General features: G+C 38.8%; 1 protein-coding gene across 3 annotated transcripts in view; it reads left to right on the top strand.

Annotated features, from left to right (window-relative positions):
- The window catches only part of LOC126469731 (neither inactivation nor afterpotential protein G-like), a 240592-nt gene that overhangs the window by 84762 nt on the left and 136711 nt on the right, over window positions 1-19119 (top strand). For 2 of the 3 annotated variants that reach the window (XM_050096932.1, XM_050096930.1), the window contains one exon: window positions 17833-17991. The exons of the other annotated variant lie outside the window; for it this stretch is intronic. In XM_050096932.1, the coding sequence (XP_049952889.1) occupies window positions 17833-17991 (159 nt within the window). The remainder of the gene's footprint in view (window positions 1-17832; window positions 17992-19119) is intronic. 3 annotated transcript variants of the gene reach the window in all.

The following is a 19119-nucleotide window of genomic DNA, read 5'->3' as shown; positions in this document are numbered from 1 at the left end:
GTTTTTGAATAGAGCCAAATAAATATTTACAGAATGCTAGTATTTTGTCCTCCAAACATTTATAATTATTATAGAAATTATATTTGTTTATAAGTCAGCAACAGAATTTAAGTTACAAAACAATTACTGATTTCATCTACATCTACATCTACATCTATATCTACATTTAAAATCTGCAAGCCACCCAATGGTGTGTGGCGGAGGGCACTTTACGTGCCACTGTCATTACCTCCCTTTCCTGTTCCAGTCGCGTATGGTTCACGGGAAGAACGACTGTCTGAAAGCCTCCGTGCGTGCTCTAATCTCTCTAATTTTACATTCGTGATCTCCTCGGGAGGTATAAGTAGGGGGAAGCAATATATTCGATACCTCATCCAGAAACGCACCCTCTCGAAACCTGGCGAGCAAGCTACATCGCGATGCAGAGCACCCCTCTTGCAGAGTCTGCCACTTGAGTTTGTTAAACATCTCCGTAACGCTATCACGGTTACCAAATAACCCTGTGACGAAGCGCGCCGCTCTTCTTCGGATCTTCTCATCTCCTCCGTCAACCTGATCTGTTACGGATCCCACACTGATGAGAAATACTCAAGTATAGGTCGAACGAGTGTTTTATAAGCCACCTCCTTTGTTGATGGACTACATTTTCTAAGGACTCTCCCAATGAATCTCAACCTGGTACCCGCCTTACCAACAATTAATTTTATATGATCATTCCATTTCAAATCGTTCCGCACGCATACTCCCAGATATTTTACAGAAGTAACTGCTACCAGTGTTTGTTCCGCTATCATATAATCATACAATAAAGGATCCTTCTTTCTATGTATTCGCAATACATTACATTTGTCTATGTTAAGGGTCAGTTGCCACTCCCTGCACCAAGTACCTATCTGCTGCAGATCTTCCTGCATTTTGCTACAATTTTCTAATGCTGCAACTTCTCTGTATACTACAGCATCATCCGCGAAAAGCCGCATGGGACTTCCGACACTATCTACTAGGTCATTTATATATATTGCGAAAAGCAATGGTCCCATAACACTCCCCTATGGCACGCCAGAGGTTACTTTAACATCTGTAGACGTCTCTCCATTGATAACAACATGCTGTGTTCTGTTTGCTAAAAACTCTTCAATCCAGCCACACAGCTGGTCTGATATTCCGTAGGCTCTTACTTTGTTTATCAGGCGACAGTGTGGAACTGTATCAAACGCCTTCCGGAAGTCAAGAAAAATAGCATCTACCTGGGAGCCTGTATCTAATATTTTCTGGGTCTCATGAACAAATAATGCGAGTTGGGTCTCACACGATCGCTGTTTCCGGAATCCATGTTGATTCCTACATAGTAGATTCTGGGTTTCCAAAAACGACATGATACTTCAGCAAAAAACATGTTCTAAAATTCTACAACAGATCGACGTCAGAGATATAGGTCTATAGTTTTGCACATCTGCTCGACGACCCTTCTTGAAGCCTGGGACTACCTGTGCTCTTTTCCAATCATTTGGAACCTTCCGTTCCTCTAGAGACTTGCGGTACACGGCTGTTAGAAGGGGGGCAAGTTCCTTCGCGTACTCTGTGTAGAATCGAATTGGTATCCCGTCAGGTCCAGTGGACTTTCCTCTGTTGAGTGATTCCAGTTGCTTTTCTATTCCTTGGACACTTATTTCGATGTCAGCCATTTTTTCGTTTGTGCGAGGATTTAGAGAAGGAACTGCAGTGCGGTCTTCCTCTGTGAAACAGCTTTGGAAAAAGGTGTTTAGTATTTCAGCTTTACGCGTGTCATCCTCTGTTTCAATGCCATCATCATCCCGGAGTGTCTGGATATGCTGTTTCGAGCCACATACTGATTTATCGTAAGACCAGAACTTCCTAGGATTTTCTGTCAAGTCGGTACATAGAATTTTACTTTCGAATTCACTGAACGCTTCACGCATAGCCCTCCTTACGCTAACTTTGACATCGTTTAGCTTCTGTTTGTCTGAGAGGTTTTGGCTGGATTTAAACTTGGAGTGAAGCTCTCTTTGCTTTCGCAGTAGTTTCCTAACTTTGTTGTTGTACCACGGTGGGTTTTTCCCATCCCTCACAGTTTTACTCGGCATGTACCTGTCTAAAACACATTTTACGATTGCCTTGAACTTTTTCCATAAACACTCAACATTGTCAGTGTCGGAACAGAAATTTTCGTTTTGATCTGTTAGGTAGTCTGAAATCTGCCTTCTATTACTCTTGCTAAACAGATAAACCTTCCTCCCTTTTTTTATATTCCTACTAACTTCCATATTCAGGGATGCTGGAACGGCCTTATGATCACTGATTCCCTGTTCTGTACATACAGAGTTGAAAAGTTCGGGTCTGTTTGTTATCAGTAGGCCCAAGATGTTATCTCCACGAGTCGGTTCTCTGTTTAATTGCTCGAGGTAATTTTCGGATAGTGCACTCAGGATAATGTCACTCGATGCTCTGTCCCTACCACCCGTCGTAAACATCTGAGTGTCCCAGTCTATATCTGGTAAATTGAAATCTCCACCTAAGACTATAACATGCTGAGAAAATTTATGCGAAATGTATTCCAAATTTTCTCTCAGTTGTTCTGCCACTAATGCTGCTGAGTCGGGAGGTCGGTAAAAGGAGCCAATTATTAACCTAGCTCGGTTGTTGAGTGTAACCTCCACCCATAATAATTCACAGGAACTATCCACTTCTATTTCACTACAGGATAAACTACTACTAACAGCGACGAACACTCCACCACCGGTTGCATGCAATCTATCCTTTCTAAACACCATCTGTACCTTTGTAAAAATTTCGGCAGAATTTATCTCTGGCTTCAACCAGCTTTCTGTACCTATAACGATTTCGGCTTCGGTGCTTTCTATCAGCGCTTTAAGTTCCGGTACTTTACCAACGCAGCTTCGACAGTTTACAATTACAATACCAATTGCTGCTTGGTCCCCGCATGTCCTGACTTTGCCCTGCACCCGTTGAGGCTGTTGCCCTTTCCGTACTTGCTCAAGGCCATCTAACCTAAAAAACCGCCCACCCCACGCCACACTACCCCTGCTACCCGTGTAGCCGCTTGTTGCGTGTAGTGGACTCCTGACCTATCCAGCGGAACCCGAAACCCCACCACCCTATGGCGCAAGTCGAAGAATCTGCAGCCCACACGGTCGCAGAACCATCTCAGCCTCTGATTCAGACCCTCCACTCGGCTCTGTACAAAAGGTCCACATTCAGTCCTGTTGACGATGCTGCAGATGGTGAGCTCTGCTTTCATCCCGCTAGCGAGACTGGCAGTCTTCACCATATCAGATAGCCGCCGGAAGCCAGAGAGGATTTCCTCGGATCCATAGCGACACACATCATTGGTGCCGACATGAGAGACCACCTGGAGATGGGTGCACCCTGTACCCTTCATGGCATCCGGAAGGACCCTTTCCACATCTGGAATGACTCCCCCCGGTATGCACACGAAGTGTACATTGGTTTTCTTCCCCTCTCTTGCTGCCATATCCCTAAGGTGCCCCATTATGCACCTGACTTTGGAGCTCCCAACTACCAGATAGCCCACTCTCTGCGACCGCCTGGATCTTGCAGACTGAGGGGCAACCTCTGGAACAGGACAAGCAGCCATGTCAGGCCGAAGATCAGTATCAGCCTGAGACAGAGCCTGAAACCAGTTCATCAGACAAACTGGAGAGGCCTTCCGTTCAGCCCTCCGGAATGTCTTTTGCCCCCTGCCACACCTTGAGACGACCTCCCACTCTACCACAGGTGAGGGATCAGCCTCAATGCGGGCAGTATCCCTGGCAACCACAGTCGTAGTCCGATCGGGGGATGCGTGCCCCACAGTGATGCCCATTGGCAACAGCCTCAAGCTGTGTGACCAAAGCCAACACTGCCTGAAGCTGGGAGCGAAGGGATGCCAACTCAGCCTGCATCCAAACACAGCAGTTGCAGTCCCTATCCATGCTAAAAACTGTTGTGCAAAGAACGTCTGAACTAATCTACAGAGAGCACAAACAAATCGACACAAAATTTAAACGGTTATTAAAATACAAGATTGCCTAGTAAATGCAGTAATGCTGCTACTTGCGCACTGCTGACAAACTGCTCGGCGGCGGAAGGAGACTACGTGATTTTACACTATTCAGGTACTAAAACGCGATGCTACAACTCTCAAATACTATAATACTCCAGAAATTTATGAATTAGACAATGCAAGTACCAAAAACACGCAAAGAAATTAAGAGTTAAACTATGTAGGAAATGAGTGAGCTAGGAGTATACGACTTGCTGCTGCAGCTGCTTATCCAACGACGGCAGGGAGCACACTGACTGTGACCAACCAACACTGGCCGTTCAAAACAAAAACAGAAGACAAACGACTACGTGAATTTACACTATTCAGGTACTAAAACGCGATGCTACAACTCTCAAATACTATAATAAGCCAGAAATTTATGAATTAAGCAATGCAAGTACCAAAAACACGCAAAGAAATTAAGAATTCAAATGGCTCTGAGCACTATGGGACTCAATTGAGAAATTAAGAATTAAACTATGTAACAAATGAGTGAGGTAGGAGTATATGACTTGCTGCTGCAGCTGCTTATCCAACGACGGCAGGGAGCTCACCCTATAACAAAAGATACTAACTAGGCATAATCGAAATAAATTAGAAAATCAATTACATACATAAAACTAAGCACAAAATTAGCTCTGGTGTTATATTCTTTAAAACTGAGGACCAACCTTTCTCTTTTATGGAAATGCAGATTATATTCATGTATGTTAATGATAATTAGTTAAAACTGAAAAAACAAATTTAACTAGGTAGATGGAAAACAAGATGGGAAGTACAAATACCCCAGCTTGATTTGTCGCATCACCCCTTCATTGGACTGGCCAGATAGATACTACAAATACCTAACTGGGCATTTCCATGACCACAAGTGATGGTAGAAATTCGGTTTAACAATCTACACACAAAAAAATACATATGAATCTTACCAAACTAAAGTACATATATTTTTTCAAATTTATACTTATGTGAACTATCCATATGAAAATTCCCCTACAAAATATTTACATACAGTGTATTGCACAAAATCACAAAATATCTATAAGCTATACATTTAATAAAATTTAGGCATCTTTATTATTAGTGATGTCCTTTTTGGGTAAACAAAGATTACATTTTAAGATCCGTATCAGTTTATACAAGTCCTGTCTCACTTAAACAAAATAAATCCTCATGGATCACAAAAAACTAAATTTCACTGTGCACTGCAGTTCACTTGCTCACTGTTTAATATTTTTCACAAGCAATATCATAGTTTTAATGAGGTTTTTCACATTTTCTCTCCAAGTTGTCCTCACCTTCAATAGATCCAAGTGGCAGTTAGCAAGGAAATGAACCTGCTATCAGTTCCTTTGGAGGAGGTTCTCCTCTGCCAGAGTACATGAAAAAATTAAACAAAATACCCTTCTTTAGTACATTTACTTTTACGTCTAACTTAATTCTAAGAAGAAAAAATTTAATATAAATGGCAAATGATATACCATTACATCATAAATAAATACATTACATAGTTCTCATAACCTTACAATAATTTGCTCTAAAATTGACTATAGTATGAAAGGTGTGGACTCATAAAAATTTAAAATCAAGTGCACATTACACTACAAAACATTACTCTAAGTCATAACTGTCTGAAACTGGTTAAACTTGAAAGATTTGGATCTATTTTCCATTTGCAAAATAGCAAAAACTCAAGCTGTGCATTACTTCTAGCACAAACTCAAGATGTGCAGTAGCATAGATTTATTAATCATTACATTATGGAAGAAGAACAGAGTCACCATCACATAACTTAATTGCTATTCTAATCAAAATTAAGCGAATGGAAGCTGTAGGAAATCGTTGCCTCACTTCCCTACTCAACTTTGAGCACTACTCTCATTCAACTAGAAGATTAAATCCTCACAAAATCACTAAATGTTACCAAATAGTTGACCTGTTAGAATATTCACATCAGTCTAGCACCATAGTTATCAGTTAATCAGCAAAATTGCTTTTCTTCACCCCAGTATTACCACTTTAAGCTCACACTTCCTACGAACACAAATAGAAGTTTTCAGATAACCTATAGATCCAATACTGCAGCATTAGGCCCCATATTACTTGTACCTCAATAAAATATTGCTCTTTCCATTAAGCTCTCATTCCTAGCTGCAGTGTCATGAATTGCACAATACACACAGTACCCAATGTTGCCTAGTTCAAAATTTAGATCTTCAATACACATACATCACATTTTTTTATACAATTATCTTTTTCATCAATCATGTGTGTCAGCTTCAATATTTTACTTACCTTTCTTATCTCATTAGCTAGTGGAGTGCATTCTCAAAAAGTATCCCTACTGTAGAGACAGGTTCCCTAATTGTTAAGACCCTAACATTAGTCATTATTTTATTATTTCATTATTGCTTCATTATCTAATAAATAAACACCTGCTCTGATTATCCAATGCAAAATTGATTCTACTGAAAAACACTCAACAGTAACAGATCCTTATCCTAGGCAAACTTAACTCTCATTACTGATCAGACAAAATTATCACTTAGAAAAACTATTATTTCACTGTATCCCATCAAATTGCTTGAGATTCTAGCCTGAAGGGTAATATACATACAAATCTTGCTCATTCTTTCTACACATTACTCCAGGCAACTATGTTTAAAGTTGTAATCCCTTAATGTTGGAAAAGGCTGTACCATGACCCACATCTACAGGCAGGTAGTTATCTCCATATGCTGATGGCACTAAACACAAACACTTTTATTATACTACAATTAATACTGAGACTTGGTATCCAAGATGGTTTTTACTGCATATTGCCTCTGCTGCTGCACTCATGAATTGATTACTTCAGATGTTAATTATATTTCTCATATGCTGACACCTTTCATTTTCTGTTTACCTTACCTCTTGGAGAAACCTTTTTAAACTATTCTTATACTATAGTATGCTACTGTACAAAATACATGAAAGTCAAAGAGTGCTTCTGATTCACTTATAAACTACAGATGGGACAGAAGAAGAGTTTGACTGCCTCAGGAAACACGAAAAATGAGACAGACAGCTGGGGTAAGCATTATCACCATATAATGAATCCAACACAGAATGTTGAACACCCTACTTGATAATTGCACAAGACATTAGTCTCAAATATAACATCAATGCTGAGATTTGGAATCACCAAGAAATTGCTTTCCAACAGCTGTCCTGCCAATTTTACATTTAATAGTATCTCTTGTTTCACACTCTTTGATAGCTTACCAGTAGCACCAATAATTTTTTCCCAGAAGCATGCATCACTACTACACCCTCTGTGTTCTTAATAGATTCAAAAAATGCCTGTGAAATGCCATTCAAATCACTACCATTGCCCAGTAAACACTTAACATATATACCTTGTGCACTTACTGTTACTACAGGGTGCCACACTTCCTTTTAACTTGGCATGTGATCTTCTTCTTACACAAATCCTCATTAATCTTTTCCCTGGAAAAACTGTCATCCAGCTTACCAAAATGATTATCATACCCACTGTCAATTTCTCTATGCTTTAGATTTTGTACTTCTTCCACCTTTTTCTCTATTTTAGTCAATTTTGAATCTACATTTTCATTTACTTTTACCGGTTTTTCCTCTACCACTACTGCACACTTGGTTTCTACCCCAGTTTTTAAATCTTTTTAATCTGATCAATTTGGTTCTCAAGTTTAACCCTATTTTCAGCACATTGTTTATTGGAAACCTCCACCTTCATACTACTGTCATCACAAACCTTCTTTTTTCCTTCCACACATTTATGACTCAATGTTAATTTATCATTTGTATTATCACAATCTTTAACTACTGCATCAAACTTCTTATTTAATTGTTAAAGATTAGTGCTAACCACCTTAATTTCCTTTTTAATTTCTTTCTTCAGTTCATTTTTAATCTAATCATCAGTTTTAATACCACTAATATCTACTTCCATACTACTAATGTCTTTTTTCATACTACTAATGTCTACTTTCATACTCATACTACTCATAATTTGCATTAACATCGCTTACAATTTTCTGTAACCACTATTGTCCTGTGAATCAGTCCCCATTAGGTCTTTCTGTTTATTTAAAAACTTAACCTCTACAGGTTTGTTCTCAGTCACACTGTCTTGTTCGTTAAGGCCACTCATTATGTATCACTTAATACAAAACAGCTTTGGCTATGAAATTTCCTTGTTTTTAATCACTCTCCAACTGCTGCTGCTGCAGTTGTCATTTGATTCATCAACTGCACGGCTGAGGCAAGTTATAAGCCTCTCGGCAAGGTGTCTTGTTTACTCGCTGTCAGCTGTGTGAACCTGCGTGTTGATTGGCTGCCGCTGTGCTCAGTGCCTGCTTCCATACAACCTGCTTGCTGATTGGCCGCTGTCCTACTGCAACAATGAAACCCCAGTGCTGATTGGCTGTTGCCTCACTGCAATGTAAACCGCTGTTGATTTCACTGTTCAAAGTTCACGTGTCCTTGTTTACTGTGCCCACATACAATACTCCTCACCTGAGGCACCATATGTGATGACGTTCACCTTCTTTGTTTCTTTGTTTGTTGTCCTTAGTGTCAATGTACTGGCTAAAAAAATAGGATGTGGAGGTGCAGTACTGTCTACTGTAAATGATGTTGCTGACAGGTGAACATTTATGTTTCACAGTTGTTTACTTTCACTTTTCACAACCCCCCATACACACATTTAATATGGCCAGTGCACTATTGTTTAACTTTTGATAAGCCTCATTAATAGTTTTCAGGCTGCCACCCACATATTGCTACAATAGTTTGCTATTGAACATCTATGAGCAGTAAAAAGCTAACCAAAAAGTTCACAGTTCCTGCAGAATAGGAAGGTATGTATGGAACAGACACTTCCATTGTTTTAAAACATGGCCTAATTGTGTAACACATATTTCACAGTTAATTTGAAGTATTGTTGTTGTTCTAATCAGCATAGGTTTCTCATCTGAAACTCGGCCATGGACTGACTGTCTCGTGACAAAAAATCGGGCCCTTATATATAATCACAATGACAGGTGCTAAAACTACACATTGTTTGAAGTTAAATTTAAGGAAATTACAACTAAAACTTAACTCATTAAATCAAGTGAATACATCAAAAAATTTGTTCCTTTTAACAGTTTTTTCTACTACAAGAGTTAAACCAAATTATTTGTTTAACTGATGAAATTAACATATATAGTTATACAGACAATACTTTTGACAAAACTGTTAATTACTTTGGAATTAATCAAGGGCTGGCTTTGCTAACATGTTTTCAAATAGAGCCAAATAAATACTTACAGAATGCTAGTATTTTGTCTTCCAAACATTTATAATTATTATAGAATTTATATTTGTTTATTCGTCAACAACAGAATTTAAGTTACAAAACTATTACTGATTTTACTCTATAACAAAAGATACTAACTAGGCATAATCAAAATAAATTGGAAAATCAATTACACACATAAAACTAAGTGCAAAATTGGATTTAGTGTTATATTCTTTAAAACTGAGGGCCAACCGTTCTCCTTTAAGGAAGTTCAGATTCTTATTCACTTATGTTAATGGTAATTAGTTAAAACTGAAAAACTAATTTAAGTAGGCAGATGGCAAAACAAGAGGGGAAGTAGAAAAATCCCAGCTTGCTTCAACACAAAGTGTGCTTGCTAGCATTTAGTCAAGAACCTGATACATGACCTGATCCAGTATTGCTGTATCTGATACCCAGTCTAAAAAATTATAGGAAGCAAAATTAGAAATTTTCCTAGCAAGAACATCTCATAACATCTATTGGTCTTGCAGTTATATTTTGGATGACTGCAAGGGGGATGCCTTAAACTTAAGAAAATAGTTTGTTTTAACAAGGACACATCTGCAGCAGTGTCTAGATCTAATTTCACAGAGTGTTTTCCTATAAATGAATCTAAGTATATTTGTTGGGTTTTATCCTGCGAAGTCTGCACTTTGTAGATTTAGCACTCACTTGGTACACTTCCATGGGACATATTTGCATTAAAACTGCTACAAAATACCTCTCACAAGTGACATTTTTTACACCACCTGTGGTATGTTGTATGGTAATGGGAGCAGACACTGCAATCATGGTGAAAAAAACAATATTTATATCCAAGTCGTGATTCAAATGCTGATGTGACCCATTGCTGCTGGCATGGTTGTTCACAAGTTTGTCCAGGCTGTGGAGCAGATGTGGGCCCTGCCGAAGGTAGAGTGACATCCCACATGACTGGTGCTTTGCAGTAGACTGCTGCAAAATCTTCTTCCATCATAAATGAACTCTGGACTATCTAAACGTTTTTATAGGCACAAGCTGCAGGCATAACTTCCATCAACGAGTGATCTCATTTGCTCTATGCATGGTTCCTCACTCCCTAATTACAGGTAATATGTACTACAAAATTCCTGATTAAAGAGTCCAAATAATTCTGCCTGCACAAACATTTCAAATTACAATTCTTCCTTAAACCATGTAGGTCAACAGCCCAATCTTCATGTTATTGTTTGGGGCACTTTTTCCGCTATCAGAATTCTAACCTGGCTGCAGTAATGTGTGTCTTTGTCAAAAAATGATCTTCCAATTAAGAAAACAATCTAGGCAACTAATGTTCTACTGTATTCATTAATGGCTCTAATTTTTGTATTAGATGATAAAGTTCAGGATTTCCTGATAGGAACATGGAGTTTATTCTTCCTGCATTGGAAATGTGACATGCCAAAAAATATAACTGCAGTAATCAGCAGTGAGCATCCCATTCTTCATGATGCTCATTACATGGTAGAAAATCCATAAACATGGGTGGCATGGGAGAGTTTCTTACTACATTCACTAATGTCTGTAATATGGCTGTCATTAGCTCCTGATAACTCTACATGACTTGCATTAGGAGCTGTAGTAGTTCCTCATGACTGAGAAACCCATATTCTCACCTAGTTACAAAACTGTTCAAAGTTCAGTTTGCATGTGTAACCAGTTTGCATGCATCCAGTTTCCACATCATTGCCACTTTATTAATGGGTAATCTACACACAAATCACTTACAGAGTTTATTCACAAGTGATATAGGGACAAAGTGCTACTAGGAATCAGTTTAAGCTATCTGAAGTCCACATTCCCAAGCAAAGCCCAGTCCAAGTCATATCAGAGTTCCATATATTACACATAGATTCCATCACAATAACACTGTAGTGAATATGATAACACTTGAGATGAGCATTCCACTGCTTGAATCATAACACACACTAAAGAGAATAAGTCCAGCCCTGCACCCGATTATATGCCAGAGTCTGGCATGATTCCATCAGAGGAGGAGACAGAGGATCAGTTCCATCTGAGTAGTGGAGCCACAGTGGTCAATAGTAATTTTGCACCAGCTACTCACTTTCCATGGTAATGTCAGGTGGTGCCACTACAGTCTTCAATTTTTGTGTCAAAGTAAAATGATGTGTCCCACTGGTACAAAGTTTTGTTACACATTTTCACTGATTACTTTAGTTCTGTGCACAATGCATGTTAGCTTTCATTGGAAAATTATGGTTGTTCACTTATTTAAACTCATTAAAAAGCAATTACCCACATAAAAGGAAGCACAGGATAAATAAAAAAGTGTTTACTTTTATCAAGGGGTTCTATACTGAAGAGCGAAAGAAACTGGACACCTGCCTAATATCATGTAGGGTCCTTGCAAGCACGAAGAAGTGCTGCAGCACATGTGGCATGGACCCAGCTAATGCGTGAAGTACTGCTGGAGGCAACTGACATCATGAATCCAGCAGGGCTGTCCATAAATCAGTAAGAGCACAAGGGATGGAGATCTCTTCTGAACAGCACGTTGCAAGGCATCTCAAATATACTCAATAATGTTAATGTCTGGGGAATCTGGTGGCCAGTGGCAGTGTTTAAACTCAGAAGAGTTTTCCTGGAGACACTCTGTACCAACCCTGGGCATGCAGGGTGTCACATTATCCTGTTGGAATTGCCCAAATCTGTCAGAATTCACAATGGACATGAATGGATGCAGGTGACCAGACAGGGTGCTTCCATATGTGTCACCCATCAGAGTCATATCTATACATACCAGGGGTCCCATATCACTCCAACTACACATGCCCCACAGCATTACAGAGCCTCCACCAACTTGAAAACTCCCCTGCTGACATGCAGGGTCCATGGATTCATGAGGCTGTCTCCATACCCACACACATCCATCTGCTCGATACAATTTGAAATGAGACTTGACTGACCAGGCAACATGTTTCCCATCATCAACAGTCCAATGTTGGTGTTGACAGGCCCAGGCGAGTTGTAAAGCTTTGTGTCATGCAGTCCTCAAAGGTACATGAGTGGGCCTTTGGCTCTGAAATCCCATATTGATGATGTTTTGTTGAATGGTTTGCACACTGACACTTCTTGATTGCCCAGCACTGAAATCTGCAGCGATATGTGGAAGGGTTGCAATTCTGTCATACTGAATGATTCTCTTCAGTTGTTGTTGGTCCCATTTTTGCAGGATTTTTTTTTCAGTTGCAGCAATGGAGATTTGATGTTTTACCGGATTCCTAATATTCACAGTGCACTTGTGAAATGGTCATACAGGAAAATCCCCACTTCATCACCACCTCAGAGATACTGTGTCCCATTGCTCACGTGCCAACTATAGCACCACATTCAAACTCATTTAAATCTTGATAATCTGCCATTGTAGGAGCAGTAACTGATCTAACAACTGCATTAGACATTTGCAGTCTTATATAGCCATTGTTGACTACAACACTGTCTTCTCCCTGTTTACATATCTCTGTATTTGAATACGCATTCCTATGCTTGTTTCTTTGGCTCTTTAGTGTATCATAGGTACAAATGAGAACATAATAGCATTTTATTATTGTTGAAAGTAAGATACAGTATAACTGTATTTATATTGTGGCTAGAGAGGACCCACTTGTTTCCTAGGTGATCTGCTCTCTATTTTAGGTCAAAATGAGACAAATTAACTTCTTGTAATCTGGTTCCACAGCTTCCACAAATTTTTTAAATGGCACCATTTCCCACTGTTTGCTGTTACTTTTATATTGTGCTATTGTAATTTTGTCTAATGTGCCATTGTCAAGCATTTACAAAGATATAATACAATGTACTGAGAAAAACACAATAAGAGAATAACAGTATGTGCAACAAATTTTCAGTGTGTTAACATTCACATACATATAAGAGTTTATGTCATATTACAGCACAGAAACAGAATAAAAATAACAACTTACTTGCAGAGCTCTGTCACCCTTGATGGCAAACACCAGAGATCTATGCAACATGTTACTCATGTCATTGATAACAACTTTTGACTCTATTACAATCATGTCAGATGCACCCCTGTTCTCTCCTATTATGTGTTTCTTGGTTCTTTGTACCATATCAGTGGAGATGCTATAAACCAAAATTACAGTAGCACTATAAAAACACAGTCAAAGGCAGAAAATGATGCAATTTAAGAAATTTGGTAAAAGTTGCAATGATTTGTGGTGTTATCTTTTGGCTATGCTGTTAGGTAGGAGATGTTAGCTCATTCATTTTATACAGGGTTCTTACAAATGATTGAAGCGATTTCACAGCTCTACAATAACTTTATTATTTGAGATAGTTTCACAATGCTTTGCACACACATACAAAAACTCAAAAAGATTTTTTAGGCATTCACAAATGTTCGATATGTGCCCCTTTAGTGATTCGGCAGACATCAAGCCGATAATCAAGTTCCTCCCACACTCGGCGCAGCATGTTCCCATCAATGAGTTCGAAAGCATCGTTGATGCGAGCTCGCAGTTCTGGCACGTTTCTTGGTAGAGGAGGTTTAAACACTGAATCTTTCACATAACCCCACAGAAAGAAATCACATGGGGTTAAGTCGGGAGAGCGTGGAGGCCATGACGTGAATTGTTGATATGATCTCCACCACAACCGATCCATTGGTTTTCCAATCTCCTGTTTAAGAAATGCTTCTGCTTTAGCCTTTTCCGTAAGATTTTCCAAACCGTCGGCTGTAGTATGTTTAGCTCCTTGCTTGCTTTATTCGTTGACTTCCGCAGCTACGCGTGAAACTTGCCCGCACGCGTTCAACCGTTTCTTTGCTCACTGCAGGCCAACCCATTGATTTCCCCTCACAGAGGCATCCAGAAGCTTTAAACTGCGCATACCATCGCTGAATGGAGTTAGCAGTTGGTGGATCTTTGTTGAACTTCATCCTGAAGTGTCGTTGCACTGTTATGACTGACTGATGTGAGTGCATTTCAAGCACGACATACACTTTCTCGGCTCCTGTCACCATTTTGCCTCACTGCGCTCTCGAGCACTCTGGCGGCAGAAACCTGAAGTGCAGCTTCAGCCGAACAAAACTTTATGAGTTTTTCTATGTATCTGTAGTGTGTCGTGACCATATGTCAATGAATGGAGCTACAGTGAATTTATGAAGTCATGTCAATCATTTGTAATAGCCCTGTATTTAGTAGATCACCCAGCCACAATATCCTAACTAATTCTTCTAATTTCTGTTGCTTGAGTTTATGTATCTGGACTTTCAACAAAGATTTTATGGTACAGTTTTTTAGTTTTAAACATTTTTGACCTGGGATCTTACATTTCTAGATAAATCAACCAATATATTGCTTACTCCTACATATATCTCATAGAAAGACCATGAAAGCAAAATTAAAGAGCTACAAGCCCACACAGATGCTTACCAGAAACTTTTGTTCCTATGAACCATTCACAACTGGAACTGGTGGGCGGAAACTGATAGTGGTACACAAGGTACACTCATGCTCTCTGCCACACAGCATAAGGTGGAGTGTCAATGTAGATGTAGAAATTTATTTTCTGTCCACTTCTAAACACAGATGCTCTATTAGGTGCAGTGAAAGATGATTTGAGGCTCCATAAACTGGATGATTACCATACTCTGTGCAAATGAGGTAAGGCATACATCGGGGAGACTGTATTGGCAGTCAAAGAAAGGTGCCAGGAGCAGATGAGGCACAGAGAACTCAACTAACCCACAAAATCTGTAGTTGTGAAGCACAGCATAGCTACTTTTTGATGACAACAGTATAAATATGTTCAGGTATTTTCTAGAGAACCGTCAACAGGTTGTGCGCATTGGTAGGGAGAAATCAAATTTGGTTAATGTTAGGTACGAAGTGCCTCAAGGGTCAGTGATTGGACCTTTACTGTTTATGCTAATGATTAATGACATGCCCTTGTTCATAAATTCTCACACAATATTGTATGCTGATGGAACAACTTTTATACATAAAAACTCTGATCTAGGTACACTGAAAATACTGACCAAAAATACCCTTGCTCAGTCCTCATTATGGTTCAAAGCTAATGGCTTCTTACTAAATGAAAACAAAACTCAGACATTTTACTTTAGCCTCAAAGAGATTCCTAATGACCAAGAACTAGAAACTGTCAAATTTGTAGGTGTTACTATTGACAATAAATTGACATCAGAACCACACATTAAAAATATATTGGCTAGGATTTCAAGAGTTATTTATCTAATTAGAAATTTAAAAAGACATGTTCCCAATGACTATGTGAAATCAGCATTTTTTGCCTGCTTCCAAAGCATCATTTCTTATGGAATCTTACTGTGGGTTAGTAGCTGTCATGTAAATGACATTTTACTTTTACAGGAGAAAGTAATAAGAATAATAACGGATTCTGATAAAACAGTACATTGTAAACCTCTGTTTATTAAATTGCAGAGTCTTACAGTAGTAAACTTATTCATTTACAATGTTTTATTGTACATTAGAAAAAATGTCTCTAATTTTGTGTTGAGAAGTGATATTCATAGCCACAATACTAGAAACAGAACATCTGTAGACGTGCCCTATCATAGATTATCAAAATTGCAGAACTCCTACCTAGTTCTTGGACTAAGGATGTTTAATAGACTAAGTGCTGACTTTAAAGAACTGCCTGTAAATATTTTTGAAGCTAAATTATACAAGCTACTAGTGAACAATCCGTTTTACACCACTGATGAATTTTTTGAAGATGAAAATACTGCATTCTAATGTCTACTTATTTTATGTAAATCAATTTACATCAATATTGTAGTTCATGTAGAAATATGTGCTCTTGACTTTGTCTATTGCTGTAATCAGCTGAATGACAATAAAAAATTATTATTTATTACTGGGGACTCTATGAAATATGAACAAGTGGAATGGTAAGGAAGGAATATCAGGGATTAACATCCTGTTGACATCAAGGTCATTAGAGATGGTTGGTGTAGATTGCTCACCGCAATTTGAGCTCTCCATAATTAGAGACTGACAAAAAAAATTATTGACAGGAAATACTAAGACAGACTTCATTGTTTTGGGATTGTATTCTTAATGAGGCTTTGAAGTATGAGTGACTGATGGCCTGACCAACGGAAACAGTGGCTTCACTTTCAATAAAGTGTGGGATGCAGTGTTCAGTCAACTGAAGTCATAATGTCAGCTGAGAGTAGCTTCCGTATCCATATGAGAGACTTTAGTTCACACCCAGCATTTGGTGCTCATGTCTCCCCTCCTCTCCCCTCCACTCCACTTGACATGGCATGCAGTTTTGTAGTGTGGAAAAAAAGGGGAGGGGAGTATAAAGGAGGTGTGATGTAGCAAAGTCACTCATTCTACGGATATCACCTGAAGGTGATGACATGATATGCCGTCAAAATCTCCTGTTTCATAAATAATTGGCTGGAAAGCCAAGAGTAATACAAACAGTTCCTCAAATTCTGCCCACCATCTTTCCATAATGACTTGAGTAATGACCGAGTGAGATTGTACAGTGGCTAGCACACTGGACTCGCATTTGGGAGGATGACGGTGCAAACCTTTGTCCAGCCATCCTGATTTAGGTTTCCTGTGATTTCCCTAAATCACTTCAGACCAATGCCAGGATGGTTCCTTTGAAGGGGTATGACCAACTTCCACCCCCATCCTTCATGGCCAACTTCCTTACCCATCCTTCCCTAACCCGATGTGCCCAACGACCTCACTGTTTGGTCCCCTCCCCCAAATTCACCAACCAACCAACTTGAGTAATGCCAGTTTGGAATTTGTTACATGTCTAGAATATTTCATGTCTTGCATATTACCTACTACTAGGGTAATCAGAAGTTGTATGTGTGCTGAAATTGTAAAAATGCTGCCCACACAGCTTGCTTTGATAGTGATGATCCTTAAGAACTTCTTTTTTTTATATATTTCAGGAAAAAAGATTTATGGCATTACAGAATATTGTACATTTATACTTATGTTTTGTATTCAGTGAGAATGTGTTATCAATTTTGTTTCCAGACAAGGTTTTAATTTCCACCTCTCAAGAATTTTGTAAAAAATGTACTAACTTTTATGGAACAACAATTTAGGATACATCATATGTTACAATGTTGATTAGTATATGAGGTATAATTGGAGAATTAAAAAAAATGGCGTACTTCGTAATCATTCCCAGTTTTCATTAGTAGGCTCACATTCTCCTGTTTTTCTGCACATACAAGAATAAAAGTTTTCATTAGTAGGCTCACATTCTCCTTTTTTTCTGCACATACAAGAATAAAATTCATTACCTGTAAATAAAAAATTCCTTTCTTTTTAGTTCTTATCAACTCAGTTTGTTGTGCAATCTCATTTTCTAGGTGACTATCACAAGAGAAGCAGTTACTGGTGTGGAGCTTGACTCTGGTGTGAGAATTACCGCTCGTCAGGAAGTGGTTTTGAGTGCGGGTTCCATCAACACACCACAGATATTGCTCAGATCAGGCATTGGCCCTAGACAACACCTAGATTCTTTGGGGGTATGAAGAAGTATTTTTAAATATTATATGTAAATCACATGCTAAACTCTGATAAGTTTCTGACTTCAATGAATATTTAAAGTTTCTTCATTAAATCTGCCATCACACATAAATTCTATTGCAGAAATTATGAATGAACCAAGAAAGCTCTAGGACAGTCTTCAGCTTCAAACTGAAACTGAAATCTGTGCTTTGGTTTTTCTGACCCAGTCAACATTTCTTCAACTTGCAGACAATTTTCATAGCTGACATTTCATACTAACCTATAACTTTTAATAAAGGCAGAATATTTGTACAACTTATTCCTGACATTCTCACCACATTGAATTATAGTAAAAGTTCAAAATTTTGCTGATAATCTCCACCATCTGTTTCAGGATCACATAGAAGCCCTGACTGTGGCTGTAAGAGTTTCGTACAGGGTAATTTTGCTAAATGGGGAGAAACTGCAGAAAATGATTGCTGAGATGATAAGGGACAAAAAAGTTGATATGGACACATGACAGAAAATGTTTACAAGGGAGGTACAACCACTTGAAGGTGAAAATAATAGCTCTTTGACAATGTAGGTTTCAGTGATTAAAAAGCACAGATGAAAACACACCAGGCAAGTGTGAATATTAGCTCCAGTTCTAGGGGGCACTGAGGTGGAGCACCCCATCATATAGTAGTCATGTTACCCTTCATACCATCAAAGGCATCTCTTCCAGCAGGGTGGCAGGGTCATCTGCAGGAACTGCAGGTACGAGATCTGTTCAAAAATTCCAGAACATTTGTAATTTTGCGCCAGTGGTGTGTTGATGTGAACTGTGGTTGGCATCCCTGCACATGCCTGTGTTTAATGTGTAACTGCAGGCAGTTTCATTATTGTATGTCTGATAGTTATTGTTCAGTGCTGTATTGAGTAGAATGTTGTGTCACACAGTTTGTGACTTTCAAGATGGGACAGTTAGAGAAGCAATGCATCTGCCTTAAATGTTGTATGAAACTCAAGAAAACTTTTACAGAGGCACACTAAATGATGCAGGATACTTACAGTGATGGGTGTTTAAGCCATACTTGGTGTTACAAATGGTTCACATGGTTTAATAATGGCCAGTTGGAGTTAAAGATTACCATTGTTAGGAT

This window comes from Schistocerca serialis, chromosome 3, assembly GCF_023864345.2.
Source record: "Schistocerca serialis cubense isolate TAMUIC-IGC-003099 chromosome 3, iqSchSeri2.2, whole genome shotgun sequence".
Taxonomy (NCBI): Eukaryota; Metazoa; Arthropoda; class Insecta; order Orthoptera; family Acrididae; genus Schistocerca; species Schistocerca serialis.
The sequence above is the reverse complement of the archived record's forward strand: the minus strand, read 5'-3'. Positions and strand labels throughout refer to the sequence as shown.